This window comes from Emiliania huxleyi, assembly GCF_000372725.1.
Source record: "Emiliania huxleyi CCMP1516 unplaced genomic scaffold EMIHUscaffold_276, whole genome shotgun sequence".
In the NCBI taxonomy this organism is placed as follows: domain Eukaryota; phylum Haptophyta; order Isochrysidales; family Noelaerhabdaceae; genus Emiliania; species Emiliania huxleyi.
The window spans coordinates 170,459-183,354 of record NW_005199962.1 but is presented as its reverse complement, the minus strand read 5'-3'; the positions used below and the strand labels follow the sequence as shown (position 1 = coordinate 183,354).

The 12,896-nt window shown below is 67.3% G+C and overlaps 4 protein-coding genes across 4 annotated transcripts; 3 read left to right on the top strand and 1 right to left on the bottom strand.

Moving 5' to 3' along the window:
- Window positions 1-58: 58 nt before the first annotated feature.
- Window positions 59-2,581, bottom strand: EMIHUDRAFT_116037 (hypothetical protein; the record flags this gene model as incomplete). Its single annotated transcript, XM_005776630.1, has 1 exon — window positions 59-2,581. A coding segment is annotated over one exon (2,523 nt), but the record flags the coding sequence as incomplete, so codon positions are not given.
- A 357-nt stretch (window positions 2,582-2,938) lies between these two features.
- Window positions 2,939-6,663, top strand: EMIHUDRAFT_238814 (hypothetical protein; the record flags this gene model as incomplete). The annotated part of the gene is made up of 8 exons (XM_005776629.1): window positions 2,939-3,331; window positions 3,491-3,580; window positions 3,656-3,754; window positions 3,962-4,765; window positions 5,045-5,278; window positions 5,390-5,719; window positions 5,948-6,035; window positions 6,461-6,663. The coding sequence occupies 8 exons, from the start codon at window positions 2,939-2,941 to the stop codon at window positions 6,661-6,663; spliced, it is 2,241 nt and encodes a 746-aa protein (XP_005776686.1).
- A 1,242-nt stretch (window positions 6,664-7,905) lies between these two features.
- EMIHUDRAFT_116035 (hypothetical protein) lies at window positions 7,906-8,691 on the top strand (the record flags this gene model as incomplete). The annotated part of the gene is made up of 1 exon (XM_005776628.1): window positions 7,906-8,691. The coding sequence occupies one exon, from the start codon at window positions 7,906-7,908 to the stop codon at window positions 8,689-8,691; it is 786 nt and encodes a 261-aa protein (XP_005776685.1).
- A 2,435-nt stretch (window positions 8,692-11,126) lies between these two features.
- Window positions 11,127-12,834, top strand: EMIHUDRAFT_238808 (hypothetical protein; the record flags this gene model as incomplete). The annotated part of the gene is made up of 3 exons (XM_005776627.1): window positions 11,127-11,177; window positions 12,618-12,742; window positions 12,822-12,834. 3 exons carry the CDS (start codon window positions 11,127-11,129, stop codon window positions 12,832-12,834), a joined length of 189 nt encoding a protein of 62 aa, XP_005776684.1.
- Between the last annotated feature and the right edge of the window lie 62 nt (window positions 12,835-12,896).

Genomic DNA, 12,896 nt, shown 5'->3' with positions numbered 1-12,896 from the left:
TAAGCAGCGCCGCCTCCTCCGCCGTCGCAGCCATGCCGAGGTGCGCATGGCCGAACACAGCCTGAAAGCGGCTGCCGTGCTTCGACACGCCCGTGAAGCCCGTCTGCGACTGCGACGACGGAATCAGCGTCAGGCCCTCGTCCGCTGCCAGCTGCTTCGCCTCGGCCGCCGTCATCGGCTCTGCCTCCGCCGCCGCCGCCGCCGCCGCTGACGCCTCCGCCCCGACGTGGCGCGCGTACAACAGCGCCGCCTCCTCCGCGGTCGCAGCCATGCCGAGGTACTCTTCACTTTGGTGCGACCCAAACACAGCCGCAAAGCGCCCACCCCGCTTCGACACGCCCTTGAAGCCGGTCTGCGACTGCGATGACCGCACCAGCGTCAGGCCCTCGTCCGCCGCCAGCTGCTCCGCCTCAGCCGCCGTCATCGACTCAGCTGCCGCCGCCGCCGCCGCCGCCGCCGCCGCCGCCGCCGCCAACGACGCCGCCGCCGCCGCCGCCAACGACGCCTCCGCCCCCAGGTGGCGCGCGACCATCCTTGACGCCGTCGCTGGTTGTGCCTCTCTACTCCCTTCTACGGCTGCATTCGACATCTCGACCGCCTGGCGTCCCGCGTACTCGTCCTCCGCTGCATCGGTCGCAGCCGATGCCTCCGCGCCAAAATGGCGCGCGTACAGCAGCGCACCCTCCTGCGCCGTCGCGGTGCAGCCAATATGCTGCTTTCTCCCATCAAGCCTGCGGCTCACCGCAAAGCCGTTGCCATTCGAGTTTGCGTACACGCCTTCGAACCCGGTGCTGGCGCGCGACGAGCGCACCAGTGTCAAACCCTCTGCCGCCGCTGCCTGCTCCGCCTCCGCCGCCCCTGCCGCCGCTGCCGCCGCTGCCGCCGCTGCCGCCGCTGCCGCCGCTGCCGCCGCTGCCGCCGCTGCTGCGGACGCCTCCGTTCCCAGCTCGCGCGCGTACAGCAGCGCTCCCTCCTCCGCCGTCGCGGTGGAGCCAATATGCTGCATTCTACCATCAACCCTGCGGCTCACCGCAAAGCCGATGCGTTTCGACTTTGCGTACACGCCTTCGAACCCGGTGCTGGAGCGCGACGAGCGCACCAGTGTCAAACCCTCTGCCGTCGCTGCCTGCTCCGCCTCCGCCGCCGTCATAGACTCGGCCGCCGCCGCTGCCGCCGCTGCTGCGGACGCCTCCGTTCCCAGCTTGCGCGCGTACAGCAGCGCTCCCTCCTCCGCCGTCGCGGTGGAGCCAATATGCTGCATTCTACCATCAACCCTGCGGCTCACCGCAAAGCCGATGCGTTTCGATTTTGCGCACACGCCTTCGAACCCGGTGCTGGCGCGCGACGAGCGCACCAGTGTCAAGCCCTCTGCCGTCGCTGCCTGCTCCGCCTCCGCCGCCGTCATAGGCTCGGCCGCCGCCCCTGCCGCCGCTGCTGCGGACGCCTCCGTTCCCAGCTTGCGCGCGTACAGCAGCGCTCCCTCCTCCGCCGTCGCGGTGCAGCCAACGTACTGCGTTCTACCATCACGCCTGCGCGTCACGTTAAAGCCTCTCCCCTTCGACGTTGCGTACACGCCTTCGAACCCGGTGCTGGAGCGCGACGAGCGCACCAGTGTCAAGCCCTCTGCCGCCGCTGCCTGCTCCGCCTCCGCCACGGTCATAGACTCGGCCGCCGCCCCTGCCGCCCCTGCCGCCGCTGCTGCGGACGCCTCCGCTCCCAGCTCGCGCGCGTACAGCAGCGCTCCCTCCTCCGCCGTCGCGGTGCAGCCAATGTGACGCGTTCTACCATCAACCCTGCGGCCCACCGCAAAGCCGTTGCCTTTCGAGATTGCGCACACGCCTTCGAACCCGCTTTTGGAGCGCGACGAGCGCACCAGTGTCAAGCCCTCTGCCGCCGCTGCCTGCTCCGCCTCCGCCGCCGTCATAGACTCGGCCGCCGCCGCTGCCGCCACTGCTGCGGACGCCTCCGCTCCCAGCTTGCGCGCGTAAAGCAGCGCTCCCTCCTCCGCCGTCGCGGTGCAGCCAATGTGCTGCGTTCTACCATCACGCCTGCGCGTCACGTTAAAGCCTCTCCCCTTCGACTTTGCGCACACGCCTTCGAACCCGGTGCTGGAGCGCGACGAGCGCACCAGTGTCAAGCCCTCTGCCGCCGCTGCCTGCTCCACCTCCGCCACGGTCATAGACTCGGCCGCCGCCCCTGCCGCCCCTGCCGCCGCTGCTGCGGACGCCTCCGCTCCCAGCTCGCGCGCGTACAGCAGCGCTCCCTCCTCCGCCGTCGCGGTGCAGCCAATGTGACGCGTTCTACCATCAAGCTTGCGCGTCACATTAAAGCCTCTGCCCTTCGATTTTGCGCACACGCCTTCGAACCCGGTGCTGGAGCGCGACGAGCGCACCAGTGTCAAGCCCTCTGCCGTCGCTGCCTGCTCCGCCTCCGCCGCCGTCATAGACTCGGCCGCCGCCGCTGCCGCCGCTGCTGCTGACGCCTCCGTTCCCAGCTCGCGCGCGTAAAGCAGCGCTCCCTCCTCCGCCGTCGCGGTGCAGCCCTCTGCCGCCGCTGCCTGCTCCGCCTCCGCTGGCGTCATGCACCACAGCAAGACACTCGGGGTGAAGCGGGTTTTCGCGGCGCTGGGGACGTGGATTTCTTGAAAATGAAAAAAAGGTTAAATAGCCCAGCTTTCGCGGGACCAGACCCCCCCCCCCCCCCGCTTGGGCCGGCGAATAGACTACATACCATATCCCGGAAAAGTTGGAACCCATGTTGAAATGAACTCGGGGGCACGGGACGCGGCACAAACGGGGCACAAACGCCAGGCTACAAAGACGGGGAGGCACGTAGTGACGCAGGGGAGTCTAGGCGACCCATTTGTGTGTGTACCCAGCTCGCGTACAACGGTGGAGCAACCTGTAGCTGCAACAGGGAAACTCTCGCGCGCGACGACATGCCACGCCGCGTGGTCGACTCGGAGAGCGAGGACGACGATGTGCCGCTCTCTACCCGTGCCGCTGAGCAGCAGCCCAAGACCTCCAAAGGGAAGCCGCAAGGTGCCAGGGCGCCAGAGAAGGACGAGAATGGCAACGAGTGGCACTTCACGGGGCACAAGTGGCTGGGCGTCCTCGTCGCGCGCAGCTTCGGGCGCACGGTGGCCGTCGGTCAAATCACCAAGTGGCTTCCGCCCGACGGCGAGGACGGCGCGCTCTTCAAGGCCGTCCACCTCGACGGAGACGAGGAGGACCTTGAGGACCACGAGGTGGTCGAGGCGATCCAGAAGTACCAGACGACGGGCCACGCGGCTCGGAAGGCGAAGGCCGCGGCTGCGACGCCGCCGCGCCCCGTGAAGGCGGGTTCGGCGAAATCCGCCTTTGCCAAGGCGGCTGCGAGGGCGGCCGCCGCGTCGGCGGCCGACGAGGACGAGGATGAGGACGACGAGGACGACGAGGACGACGGGACCGACGAGGACGACACGCCGAGGCGCGGCGGGCGCGGCGGCAAGCGCAAGAAGATCCGGCGCGTCAAGCAGGACGACGAGGTCAAGGAGGAGACGCGCGCGGCGCTCGAGGCGGAGGCGGAGCGGCGGAGGCAGGTGGGCGGCGGCATCGACGACGAGGAGGACGAGGAGGAGGAGGACGAGGAGGGCCTGGTGCTCAACGTGGCGGAGGCGCGGGGCAGCGAGGCGTCGGCGGTGCGGCTGCAGCCGGCGCTCGGCGCGCAGCTCAAGCCGCACCAACTGAGCGGCACGCGCTTCCTCTTCGACAACGTGTGCGTCTCGTGCGCCTCGCTCCGCGCGGGGCGCGAGGGCATGGGCGCGCTGCTCGCCCACTCGATGGGCCTCGGGAAGACGCTGACGGCCATCTCGCTCATCGACGCGCTGCTCACGAGCGCGCCGCTGCGCGAGGCGGCGCGCGCCGGCGGCGTCGCCGGCTTCCGCACCGTGCTCGTCGTCGCGCCGGCGACCGTGCTGCAGAACTGGTGCGGCGAGGCGGAGAAGTGGTCAGAGCGGGCGAAGATGAGCTACTTCTACTACCACGTCAAGGCGGAGCAGCCGCTCAAGAAGCGGATCGCCACGCTGCGCGAGTGGGCGCGCGACGGCGGCGTCGCCGTCATCGGGTACGAGGCGCTGCTCGCGCTCGTCAAGGGCAAGGCGCGCGAGCAGGCGGTGCCGCTGCTGCAGCAGCCGGGCCCCGATCTGATCGTGCTCGACGAGGGCCACCGCATCAAGAACATGCAGAGCAAGCAGCACGCTGCGCTCGCGGCGGTGCGCACCCGCCGCCGCGTCATCCTCACGGGCACGCCGCTGCAGAACAACCTGAACGAGTACCACGCGATGGTCGACTTCGTGCGGCCCGCGCTGCTCGGCACGGTGCCCGAGTTCCGCAACCGCTTCGTCGCGCCGATCACCAACGGCAACACGCTCGACGCCTCGGCGGCCGACGTGCGGCTCTCGCGGCAGCGGATGGCCGTGCTGCACGACCTTGTGCAGCCCTTGCTCCGCCGGCGCACCGCCGAGATCCTGCGGCAGGCGCTGCCGCCCAAGCGCGAGATCGCGCTCTCGTGCCGCCTCGCGCCCGTGCAGCGCTCGCTCTACAGCACCTTCCTCGAGCACGCCAAGGCGGCGTCGGGCGCCTCGGTGCGCGGGCTGCTCGGCGGCTACCAGACCATGCAGCAGATCTTCAACCACCCCGCCACGCTCTACCGCTGCGTCGACGCCAAGGGCGCGGCGGGCTCCAAGCGCGAGGCCTCGGGCTACGACTCGATGGACGACTTCGTCGTCGAGGAGGACGACACCAGCGGCTCCGAGGGCGACGACAGCGGCGGCGGCGGCGGCGGCGGCGGCGGCGGCGGCGGCGGCGGCGGCGGCGGCGGCGGCGGCGGCGGCGGCGGCGGCGGCGGCGGCGGCGGCGCGGAGGGCGACGGGGACGCGTGGTACGAGGCCGCGCGCCCCGCGGCGTCGAGCGACGAGGTGGCGCTGAGCGGCAAGTGCCGCGTCCTCTTCGCGCTGCTGCGCGGCGCGGCGGCGCGCGGCGAGCGCACGCTGCTCTTCTCGCAGAGCCTGCACCTGATCGACCTGCTCGAGGCGGTGCTCAAGCGGCGCACGCGGCCGGCGGGGGACATGAAGTGGAAGCGAGGGCGCGACTACATGCGGCTCGACGGCACGACGCCGCAGGCGCAGCGGCAGCGGCTCGTCGACCACTTCCAGGACGAGGAGAGCGACGCGCGGCTGCTGCTCATCTCGACGCGCGCGGGCAACCTTGGGCTCAACCTGACGGCCGCCACGCGCGTCGTCCTCTTCGACTCGAGTTGGAACCCGTCCAGCGACTCGCAGGCGAGATTACCCGAGATTACCCGAGATTACCCGAGATTACCCGCCCGGAACCCGTCGAGCGACTCGCAGGCCATCTTCCGCGCGTGGCGGTACGGGCAGACGCGGCCGGTGTACGTGTACCGGCTGCTGGGCGAGGGCACGGTCGAGGAGCTCATCTACAAACGGCAGATCTCCAAGCACGCCGTCATCTCGGGCGTGTGCGACGACGAGCAGATCGCCACCTCCTTCTCGCAGGCCGAGCTCTCCGAGCTGTGGTCGCTGCGGGACGAGGCGCCGCGCCCGTCGGCCGAGCTGCTCGCCGAGCCCGAGGCGCGCTTCCCGACGGTCGAGGGCATCGGCGCCGACCGCGTGCTGCGCCGCGTGCTCACGTCAGAGGAGTCGGGGCCGTGGGTGGCGGCGGTGCGGCGTGCCCGACGAGCCGACCCTCCCACATCTCCCCACATCTCCCCACATCTCCCCACATCTCCCCACATCTACCCACATCTACCCACATCTACCCACATCTCGGCCCATATCTCCGCACATCTCCCCACATCTCCCCACATCTCCCCACCTCCCCACATCTCCCCACATCTCCCCACATCTCCCCAATCTCCCCAGGTCGTGTCGCACGACTCGCTGCTCGAGGTGGACGAGACGCTCGAGCTCTCGAGCGAGGAGCGCGCCGCCGGCCAGGCCGCCTTCGAGGCGGAGGAGCAGGCCAAGCGGGCGCAGAGTTGCGACAATTTGAATATTTTTTTCGAAATGCTTATCTCGAGGCGCAGCAGACGCAGCAGAAGCACCAACAGGCGCTGCAGCAGGCGCAGCAGCAGGCGCAGCAGCTCATGCAACAGGCGATGCAGCAGGCGCAGGCGCAAGGGCAGTCGCCCGCCCAGCAGCAAGCGCTCGCGCAGCAGGTCCAGCTGCAGCTGCAGCAGCAGCTGCTCCAGCTGCGGCAGCAGCAGCAGCAGGTGGTGGCGGCGCAGCAGCTGCAGCAGGCGCAGGCGCAGGCCGCCCTTGCGCAGCAGCAGCAGCAGCCGCAGCAGCAGCAGCAGCCGCAGCAGCAGCCGCCGCAGCAGCCGCCGCAGCAGCCGCCGCAGCTGCCGCAGCAGCCGCCGCCGCAGCAGCCGCCGCCGCAACCAGACGCCGTGCCGCAGGAAGGGCTCCCGCCCCCGGCGGGCTTCCGCTTGGGCGCGGCGGTGGTGGTGCAGGGGCTGCAGTCGCGGCCCGAGCTCAACGGGGCGAGGGCGACCGTGCTCAACTTCGACGAGGCCAAGGGCCGCTACCAGGTGCGCCTCGGCGAGGGCCCGGAGCACGAGGTGATCGCGCTGAGGCCCGCTTGCCTGGTTGAACATGTGGAATAGCTCTTGCTGCCGCCTGGTTGAACATGTGGAATAGCTCTTGCTGCCGCCTGGTTGGACATGGCGCGCCGCGCGGGTCTCGGCGGCGCGACGGCGCGTCGGACGCGAGCTGGAGGGGAGCGAGCGGAGCGGCTCCGTCGGTGATCAGCAGGCGCCGAACTCGCCCCCGCACAAGCAGCGCCGCGGCCCAGCCTGAGCCGGAGCCTGACTCTCTCGCCGCCGCCGCCGCCGCTGTCGCCCATGCCGGTGGAGGGCGCCGCAAGCTTCGAGGTGCTGGTCGGCGGCGCGCCGTGCCACGAGTACGCGCACGACGGCAAGACGTACGTCGAGATGGACCTGCAGCACGCCACGAGCTACGACTGCAAGTACGTCGACGACACGCCGCACGGCACCGTCCGAGGAGAGCGTGTGGCCCGTCACGCCGTTCGAGGTGCGCGCGCGCAACGTGAGTGGCGCCGAGACCTCGCCCGCACTGCGAGTGTCTCTGCTCTGAGCAGCTCCGCTGGAATCTTAAGCGCGTCGCCTCGCGCGAAGGCTGGGACCTGCAGCGCTGGATCGCTGCGCAGCGTGCGGCGGTACATTATAGAGCGTCGCGGAGAACGATGTCGCCGAGTTGCGGTGTCGGCCAGATGTCGGCCTTGGGTTGGGGCGGGGTGGCTCGGGTCGGGGTGGGGCGAGTTGTGGGTGTTGGGGGGTGGGGTGGGGCGGGCGCGGGTGCGGAGTGGGACTCACGTGACTGCCTTATCTTGTAAATAAAATTGCGTGGCCCCGGCACAACGAAGAAGGCACCGACGTCCTCGACATAGCCGGCGTAACACCCCTAGCAGCTGAACCGCTCCCTAAGTCCAAGGAGCATCATCAGTCTCACCCACTTCGCTCGCTGCCCACCGTCTCAGCTAGGCAGCCGTCCGTGTCCGGGTAAGCTGAAGAGAAAAATATGTTGGCCGCCGGGTGATCTGGACGAGAAATTTGGCCGACCGGGTAGGGTAATCTGCGAGGCGAATCTCAAAAACCGGGTAATCTGAAATTTATCCAAAAAACAAAAAGAATTTTACAAAAAACTCCCTCGCAAAAGAATTTAAAGAAAACAACTCTCTCTCACAGCAGACAGGCTCGACACAGGTGCGAACTGGCGCGTGCTAGTACTATCACTGGCACAAAAGAAAGTTCGCCCCCCTCAAAAACAAACACGAAAACCTTGGCGCGGCAACCAATCCAGCCGGCGGGAAGGCGCGGCCCCATTTGATGGTCCACTTCGCACTCTTCTCGCTCGGCCTGGCTCCGCTCTACCTGCCCACGCTCCTGCAGCCGTCGCAGGAAGCGCTTTTGCACCGCTCCATTCAGACGTGGGGCATCTCGACGCTCCGGCAGCAGATCCATGCGCGCCATGTCGCCAAGGTTGCGTTCTACGCCGACGAATCGGCGGTGGAGGTGCTCGACTCCAACGGGCTGCAGCGGCGGGTCGCCATCTTCCCCGGGGTGGCGCCGATCCTACTCCAGGACCTCCGCTCGGAGAAGCTTCCCTTCTTTGTCGTGCCCGAGCGCCCGCAGGCGCCGAGCGTCGTGCTCGCATTTGCCCGCGGCTTTGTCTCGATGCTGGTCGTGATCCTGGTCATCAACGCGCTGGGAATGCTAGACCAGTTCGTCTGGGGCTGCATGATCGCCGGCAGCGTCCTCAATGCCGTCTCCGAGCAGGTCGCCTCGGCGTGCGGGGCGGCGGGCGCGGCTGCGGGCGCGCGGGTGGCGGAGGGGAGGAAGCGGCACGGCGAGGCGGTGGCGGGGCTGTACCGGGCTCTGGGCGCGCTGTCGGCGGGCGGGCCGGCCCCTGTCCCACCGGCTTCGGGGCGCCCGGTGCGGGAATCTCTCCTTGTCTCGGTGAGGCCGGCGGCGCGCAGTCGCCTCGCGGCTGGCAGGCTGCGGCGCGGCGCAAACGGGGCGAGGGCTGAGGCGGAGGAGGCGCGGCTGCCGCTGGTCACGTCGGACGAGGAGGCGGAGGAGGCCGACGATCCGCTCGCCGACTACGACATCTGATCTGAGTGGGCGGCCGCCGATTTTGCCACATTTTGTATTGCTTCGTTCCCGAGGGCTGACTTGCGGTCGGCTCGGCGCGACATCCTGTATCTGTCAAGAGGGGCGTTTAGAGCATGCATGCGTGTGGGTGGCGTGCATATTTGTGGTCGCGTCAGTCGCGGGGCTCCTGTGTTGTGGTGTGTGGACGTGGTATAATATTGTGCGGGCGGTGTGTTATTTACAAACCTCTCTCTCTCTCTCTCTCTCTCTCTCTCTCTCTCTCTCTCTCTCTCTCTCTCTCTCTCTCTCTCTCTCTCTCTCTCTCTCTCTCTCTCTCTCTCTCTCTCCCCCTCCCTCCTTCCTTTTCCCTCCCCCCCCCCCCCCCCCTCTCTCCGCTCGCCTCTGGCTGGCCAAAACCGTATCAAACCGCATAGGCGGGCGTGAGCGCTGGCACGTGCACAGAGGGATGTTGACATACGCGGCACACGTGCCGATCTAGGGAAACATATACGCGCCCCATGCGTGGCAGCGTGGGCGTGTATGTCACGCTTGGCCAAAGTACACAGGTTTCGATCCGGGCCACCAGTGCTCGAACTTTACCGGTATGGGAGTTTTTGGCTAATCAAACCCTAGGCCTGCACTAATCAAAAAGTGGTATGGGATACCACCTGCCTCACGGAAACCAAAGCGAGTCCGAGTGCATTTTTGCGGCTAAATCGGCGAAATCGGCAAAATACCCGGTATTTTGCGGGTACCCGCGTCCGGCGACGGCATCGATGCTGTCTGCCCGAGCGTGACTCGCAACTCCACGATTTCTGCCGACAGAAGGAGTGCTTCCGCTTCCTCCCCTTCTCCAAACACGCCCAGCGCTCCTACGCCGACGCCGCCTACGACCGGCCGATGGACATGGGCGCGCCGTCGTTCACGGGCGAAAGCAAGCTCTGCAAGTGCGCGACACGCGCGACCGGCGCGAAAGCCGCCGCGCGCTCCTCCGCGGCGGACGCACGCGCCCAGGCGGCGAAGCGCATGCGCGCGGCCGCCAAGAAGCCGCCACCCGACGGCTTCTAGAGGGAGAGGTTCTCCCCAAGCGAGGACTAGACCGCGACACGCAGAGTAGTGTGTGCCCGAGTCACCCTCGCCGCATGTCGACCGAGCTCTGCGCTTTATGTAGACTTTAGCCTGGCACAGTAGCGGCTGTGGGTGTGGTCCCAGGAGGCGAAGCCATGCAAAAGTGCGGGTATTACCCGGGTATACCTGTGGGTTTTTGCAGGTATGTATGTATCTAAGGAAGGAAGTCAACTTTGATGGGGGCAGCCAAATTTGTCGGTGACGTCTCGTCACCTGCGTTACCGTCAGGCGATCATTTCGACTTCTAGTTCGACTTCACATGCGTGAGCCGATGGTAGTCGGTGTACGTGCGCGTAAAATAGCGCTCAACGAGGTAGGCGGTCACCGGCAGCACAACTAGGAGGATGAGCTTCGGAGATACGTCATACCCCGAGACCTGCAGCGAAATGGCGGTGAGGACGTTGAACTGAAAGAGATATTGGGCGTAGGACCCCCTGGCGAGAATGACCATGATCCTGCTGGCAAAGATGTAGCGAGCGATCGGGTCCGATTGCGCAACACACCCAAAGATGATCAAGAGCATTACTGGGATCAGTCCACCGTTGTGAAGGGCCAGCCACACCTTCGGCCAGCCCTTCATTCCTGGATTTGCCACCTGCGGATAGGTAAGGCCGCGATGCAACCGAGCTAAGCCGAGTTGCAGTGAAGATACTTGAGAGCCGCACCCTCTTGAGCCTCCACAAACATTCGCCAAGTCGAGAAAAGGGCGGCTCCGCGGAGCCTGGAGCACGAACGAGCACCACACCGCCTGTTTGAACCTCAACCTCTCATAGACGAGCACGCAGCGCCATCCGCCATAAGAGAGGTAATTCTTCTCAATAAGGTAAGGCAGCGTCCACGGAACGCTTCCATGGCGACTACCCGACGGCGCATTCGTCTTAGTTGTCTCGCCGACACACGAGGTAACCAAAGGTCTGTGAAGGGATTGCGAGTTGGTGCTGTCCGCTGAGTCGGTGTGTGTACAGTGGGGCAACCCTCGTGACTCGCCCACCGCCACTGGCCGCACGTCAGGCTGTCGCATGGCCTCCACGTCGGCCTGCGTGACCGCCTTCTTGACGAGAGGCATCAACGAGGCGATCGAGGCGGCGCCGTAGAACCAGGTGGGCAAGTCCCCGCTGGCGAGCTCCGAGGCGAAGGCGTCGTACTTCTGCATGTACCTCGTCTGGTTCGTCGAATAAGGAAAGGTCTGGATAGGTTTTGGGGGCTTTGGACACCGAGAATGGTCATTTTATTTTATCTGTAGGAGCCATATCTCTCTACCTTAGAAGATTCTCGCGCCGTGCCCAGTGTTGTGCGAGGGAGCTTTGTTGTAATTCTCGCGCCGTTATATGTCGGCCGGTCGTCGGCTGCTGCTCTCGCCTCGCTGGCGGCGCGTTCAAGTGCCGCGGCGCCCAGCCCTCCTGTGGGCCCCCGGCGGCTCGCCGCCGCGGTTCCGCACAATGTGACCGATCCGGGTTCGTCCCGGCGTGCCGCCGGTGCCGCTTCATCGCCGATTTTTTGCTCGACCAGTTAGTCGACAATCTTGTACCAGACGCCTGCTGCTCGACTGAGCGGCGGAGCCGGCCCCTCGCGGCCGAGGCGTGATGCGCCAGCACCGGGGCTACGGCTCGGGACCGTCTCCGGGCCGCCTCGGGCAAGTTCAAAATTTGATGATTTCATGACCTCGCCACTTTGCGGCTCTTTGACATCCACCTCGCGGCCCGCTGCGCGGCTCCTCGAGCGCGAGAGGCGTCGTCTGCGAGGCGGCGGCGAGCGCAGGCGGCGCAGGCGGCGGCGGCGCGGAGGCGCGGAGGCGGATCGCGGCGCTGACAACGGCAGCAACCTGCGGCAGGCTGCTGCTTGCTGCTGCTGCTGCTGCTGCGGCTGCTGCAGCTGCTCCGCTGCACTCGAGACCCACCCCTCCGCCCCACCCCTCCGCCCCACCTCGACAAATATAGGCGCTCGATTCTCCCACTCGCTGCCTACTCGCTGCCTCGAGGGAGGAGGGGAAGAGGACGGGCGTGCTTGCGCGCCTGACGCGAGGCCCCTCCCCCCGAAAGGCAAGTATTAGTACCCCGAAAGGGCCCCGCTCTTTCCTTCGCATAGCGGCCACTCTTCGGATCGCTGGTCGAGCGACCCGGGGGATGCCCCGCGCGCCTGACCCAGGCGCGAGAAACGAATCTGCGAGGCGCGGCCGCTCCTCGGGGGACGCAGGGGTCAGCCCCGCGCGACCTCGGGAACTAGCCGGGGCAGTCGGAGAAGGGGCAACTCCGTGCACTGACGGTCGGCCGCCAGAAAACACGCCTGCGTGGATCGCGTCACACCAATCCTCGCTACCCAACGCGGCCAAAGGATATCCACCTCGAGAACCTCGAGAGAGACCCTCGAGATATGTGCGTTCACAGCCTTGTTATTGAGAATGTGTGTATCGCGCGCCTTGCGGGGGGGGCGCGGAAAAGAGGAACCTCTTAGCGCCATCGCCACGGTGCTGCATGCAGCGCCGGGCGACGACGGCTTACCGCCTCCCGGTCCCCCTCGGCACACCTCCGCTGCTTAATGTTTGGCGACTCGAACCCGTGAAGCTTCCCCGTGCGCGGGTTACCCCGCACACGGGTCAGCCTGCCAGCCACGTATCCACGCAAGCGTGCGCGAGAAGAATTCAGCCAGAAGAATTCTACCCACAACGAAGCCCCTCCGTCAAGTACCGCCGTCGGCAGCGGACCACGCGACACCGTCCAGCGACAGCGCGGCTGTCGGCTCAACCGAAGACCACCATTGCTCAAGAAGCTCAAGAAGGGGCTGCTAACTTGTCCGTCCGCGCGTCCGTCTTCTTCAACGAGAAGCAGCGGCTGCAGCGGGATCTGACGGCGCTGGCTCTGGCCGTCTACGCCGAGACCACCGGCGCGCCGCCTCGCTCGCTCGCCGTGCTCGACGCCCTCGCCGCGTCGGGCGTGCGCGGGCTGAGGTACGCGCTCGAGGTGCCCGCCGTCGGCACGGCGGTCCTCAACGACGCGAGCGACGAGGCGGTCGCGGCGATGCGCGAGAACGCCCGGCTGAGCGGCTTCGCGGCAGCTCGCGAGCGTGGGTCGTACCTCCACGCGGGCGGCGCGCGGCTCGAG